This window comes from Ursus arctos, unplaced genomic scaffold, assembly GCF_023065955.2.
Source record: "Ursus arctos isolate Adak ecotype North America unplaced genomic scaffold, UrsArc2.0 scaffold_18, whole genome shotgun sequence".
Lineage (NCBI taxonomy): Eukaryota > Metazoa > Chordata > Mammalia > Carnivora > Ursidae > Ursus > Ursus arctos.
Window position 1 is genome coordinate 48,964,860 of NW_026622852.1, and position 4,976 is coordinate 48,969,835.

A 4,976-nucleotide genomic window follows, 5' to 3' on the forward strand; every position below is an offset into this window, starting at 1 on the left:
ATGAAATAGAGACTAAAAAATAAAAATAAAAAATATCATTAAAACCGAAGTTGGTTCTGGCGTGCCTAGGTGGTGCAGTCAGTTGAACAACTGACTCTTGGTTCCACTCAGGTTGTGATCTTGGGGTTGTGGGATCAAGCCCCATGTCAGGCTCCACACTCAATGCAGAGCCTACTTGGGATTCTCTCCCCTCTTCCTAGGCCCCTCCCCCCCCAAGCTCTGTCCTCACTGCTACATGGGACATCCCCCCAATAAGCCCTCAGAGAGGTGGCAAGAGCCAAGGAGAAAATTATTGTCCATCTTGGACACCTAAACCAGGCTACACAGATGTTGCACTCTACCCACACGTTCAAGGAGAGGAATGGGGGACCACCCAGGGAGGAAGAACACACATAATTCTTCTCAATCCTTGGAGACAATCCTGCACAAAGTTAATGTGTGTTTCTGCTCTTACTCTCTCCCCCACCAAACACCAGGGACTTAGTAACACAGCATCAGAAGATACTCCCATGAGAGAAGCAGGGGCTGTGAGCATCTATAGATTGGGAAAGATGTAAGAATCTATGCAAGGGAGCATTCAGATTTAAGAAGCCTTGGGAGATTTTCTACAATCAGGCACATCTTCTGTATTCTCTCTTGGCACAGTTTGTCTTCTTTTTCACTAATAATTCCGTGGAGCAGAAATGAGGGGAGGGGAATGAATATATGATGTGAGACGTCAATGTCCTTGCCAGTAAGAAGTCAACTTTGAGAATGCCTGGTGAGAAGGTATGAATATCGGACCTCAGACAGATAATTAGTCATCACTGGACACTAACTAAGAGAGCTAACTTATGTCTGTGCTAAATGTTGAGTTTTTATATCTATACTCTACAGTCAATCTTTCTTTAACCAGTCTAACCTGTGAGTTCCATTTCCCTGACCTAAAGATATGAATTATCAGCCAAAGAAAGTAAATTTGGGAAGAGAATTTTCTTTTTTTTTAATACTTTTATTTATTTATTTGCCAGAGAGAGAGGGCACAAGAAGGGCGAGCAGCAGGCTGAGGGAGCCCGACATGGGGCTCAACACTGAGATCAGGACCAGAGCCGAAGGCAGACTCCCAATGGACTAAGCCATACAAATTCAGTCCCTCTCTCACTTTCCCTTCCCCAGCTCTCTTTGCCCTCTGTTTACATTGGATTCAACATTCAATTCAATTCTTTTAAATGACTTTTGTGCTGGGGCACCTGGGTGGCTCATTCAGTTAAGCATCTGAGGGGCGCCTGGGTGGCTCAGTCGTTAAGCGTCTGCCTTTGGCTCAGGGCGTGATCCCAGCGTTCTGGGATCGAGCCCCACATAGGGTTCCCTGCTCTGCTGGGAGCCTGCTTCTTCCTCTCCCACTCCCCCTGCTTGTGTTCCCTCTCTCGCTGGCTGTCTCTATCTCTGTCAAATAAATAAAATCTTAAAAAAAAAAAAAAAGCATCTGATTCTCTGATGAGGGAGCACAAGGCAAGCCGAAGACAAAGCACAAGCTGACACCCTGCAACCTCCCTCCCACCCCCCACTCCTGGGTGAGACAAGTGTGACATTCTTCCAGGGATCTCCCAACTATCTTAATGTTAATACCTTGCTAGAGGGGAAAACAACTTTAACTTGACAATGGCAAGACATCTGGTATCTTGTAGGTATCTTGAAGGTTGGTCCTCTTTAGCATATGAAAGTTCTTTTGAAACCCTTTTCTTTACTTCCCCCAACTCCTGAATATAAAATAAGCCACTCCTCAAGACCCCTGTGCAGCAGCTCTTTCTGTCCAGGGGTCCTGTCCCACTGCTTTAAAAACCACCATTTTGTAACCCCCCCCAAAAAAAAAGCATCTGATTCTTGATTTTGGCTCAGGTCATGATCTCAGGGTCCTGAGATCGAGCTCCACATGTGGCTCTCTGCTGGGCATGGAGCCTGCTTAAGATTCTCTCTTTCCCTCTCACTCTGCACCTCCCCCACTATAAATAAATAAATAAATAAATAAATAAATAAATAAATAACTGACTTTCCTGCTTCCATTGCAAATGATGTGGAAAGAAGCCTGTTGATTTAAAAGGATGGTTATTTATCAACCACAAACTAGGTGAGATAGCTATTTCATGATTATCTAGATGTGAGTTAACCAAAATAATCTTTATGAGAAGCTGACCTGAGAACCTTCTGTGGCTTCTGTGGTTCCTGTGATTATCAGCCACAGAGTAGGGAGGAGAAGAATGTAATCAAATGCTCAGTCTCTTTCCCTCTCTTTCTCCCAGGTTGAAACTATTTTCTACAGACCTCTATCTCAAAGATTCTAAAAGAACAAGTGAAAATACACCTTTGGCTTTGATTTGTTCATATTCAGGAAGAAAAACATTAGAGTAAATGCTCTATTAGAACTGCTCATTCTCACTGTAAGAACCAGATGGAAAGATGCATGTCCTAGATGACATAAGAACCATTAACTGACAGGACCTTTCATCTGTAGGTGCATTCAAGTCCATGGGAATGTCCAACCTGACAAGACTCTCTGAATTCATCCTTGTAGGACTGTCCTCTCGTCCAGAGGACCAGAAGCCACTCTTTGTCCTCTTTCTTATCATGTACCTGGTCACCTTGGTGGGGAATCTGCTCATCGTCTTGGCTATCCGCTCTGATCCTAAACTCCAAAACCCCATGTATTTCTTCCTGAGCATCTTGTCCTTTGCTGATATCTGCTACACAACAGTCGTAGTCCCCAAGATGTTAGTGAACTTCTTATCAGAGACAAAGACCATCTCCTATGCTGAATGTCTGGCACAGATGTATTTCTTCCTGGTCTTTGGAAACATAGACAGTTATCTCCTGGCAGCTATGGCCATTGACCGCTATGTAGCCATTTGTAACCCTTTCCACTATGTCACTGTGATGAACCACAGACGCTGTATGCTGCTAGTGGCCTTCTCCACAACTTTCTCCTGCCTCCACTCCCTCCTACACATCCTCCTGGTGAATCGGCTCACCTTCTGTGCATCAAATGTTATTCAACATTTTTTCTGTGATGTCAACCCTGTTCTAAAACTGGCCTGTTCTTCTACCTTTGTCAATGAAGTTGTGGCCATGACAGAAGGGATGGCTTCTGTGATGGCCCCATGTATCTGCATTGTCATCTCTTACCTAAGAACCCTCACTGCTGTCTTCAGCATTCCCTCAGTGGCTGGAAAATGCAAAGCCTTCTCCACCTGCAGCTCCCATCTCACTGTGGTGACTCTGTTTTATGGGAGTATTGGCTATGTCTATTTCCACCCTTTGTCCAGATATACTGTCAAAGACCGAGTAGCAACAATCATCTACACTGTACTGACATCGACGTTGAATCCATTCATCTACAGCTTGAGAAACAAAGACATGAAACAGGGCTTAGAGAAACTGATAAGCAGGATGAAGGCTCAAATGAATATGCTTTCTACTACACGAGCCAACAAAATCTGTGGATCCTGACTGCAAAGTGTGGGTGTGGGTGTGTGTGCTCATGTACATACACCTGCACAAACTCACAGGTGCACGCACATGCACAGACACACACCAGCATGTGAGAAAAAAAATTTTGGAAGAATATACTCTTGCTCAATTGTAGCTGCACCCTGTACTTTTCCAACCTCTGGTGTCTGTCATACCATAGTTGACAGTACCTTCCATGTCTTGGTATGTATGCTACAATGTAGATCACCTCCGTATCTCCCTATTACAGAAAATCATATTCCCTTTATTCCTCTATATTTATATGGAACCGCCCACGTTTCCTTCATTTATAAATTCATCCAAGTTTGGTCACTTGAATTACAAGAGAATTTTTGTACATTTATGTAGAAATCTACATATGTGCAAAAATGTTTTGCATTTATAACCACCCTGTTCTATCTGAAATAGAAGTTTTTTAGCAAATGGTTGGGGTGTGTGTGTGTGTGTGTGTGTGTGTGTGTGTGTGTGTGTATTACCTCCCTATTGGACTAGGAGCTTCCGAGCTTCCCAACTGCAGAGTCTGTGTTCTCTGATCATGCCATGATACAACTATGGTTCTTTTTATTAATTCTCCCAACAGCTGGATATCCTGGGCTCTGGAGTCATTAGATTCACAAAATCCGACACCAATCACGTAACTATTAGTAAGCCAGCTCTATGCCTCCATATGTGTTCTGTTCTCTACTCTTCCTGCCTTTCATAAGTTCAAGTTGCATTCATCAAACAATGCTTCCTGAAACTCCTTGCCTGTGTGCTCCTCTCACTAAAGATGCCTGTATATCCATGTATTTTCTATTTGTTACTTTTTTCAGAATGAAGGAAAATTTGTTCTATGTAATCAAAAATATTTCCTATGGCCCCTGAAGACAGAGTCAAAAACCAATGGATGTATGTATTATATGTTGGCTAATTGACAATAATTTAAAAAAAAATCAATGTATGTAAACTACTACTAGTAAGATGCTTTTGGTTTACAAAGCCTCATAAAAAAGAGGTTCTCAATTCAGTTGGAAAAAGAACTACATACGAAAGCGGTCAGATAAATTACTTTATGCTTAAGTAAAGAAATTGTTTTACACTTAACAACAGCAACATAGTGAGATTCTCTCTCTATCCAGGTGTTTGCATTTTAGAGATGGAAATGTCTAAGTCAATAAAATTAATCTCTCATGGTATTTCAGACAAAAAATAGATGCATAATTTTAAAGTTTTTTTTTAAAGATTTTTTTAAAGATTTTATTTATTTATTTGACAGAGAGAGACACAGCCAGCGAGAGAGGGAACACAAGCAGGGAAAGTGGGAGAGGAAGAAGCAGGCTCCCAGTGGAGGAACCTGATATGGGGCTCGATCCCAGACACCAGGATCACACCCTGAGCCGAAGGCAGACGCTTAATGACTGACCCACCCAGGCGCCCCAATTTAAAGTTTTAAATAATAGACTAAGGAGTCTTTATATCCCTTTGATTTTGCC

At 42.4% G+C, this 4,976-nt stretch overlaps 1 protein-coding gene across 1 annotated transcript; it reads left to right on the forward strand.

Moving 5' to 3' along the window:
• Nucleotides 1–2,505: 2,505 nt before the first annotated feature.
• On the forward strand, nucleotides 2,506–3,483 carry LOC113266272 (olfactory receptor 1L3-like). The gene has a single exon (XM_026513736.3). The coding sequence runs from the start codon at nucleotides 2,506–2,508 to the stop codon at nucleotides 3,481–3,483; it is 978 nt and encodes a 325-aa protein (XP_026369521.3).
• The last annotated feature ends 1,493 nt before the right edge of the window (nucleotides 3,484–4,976 follow it).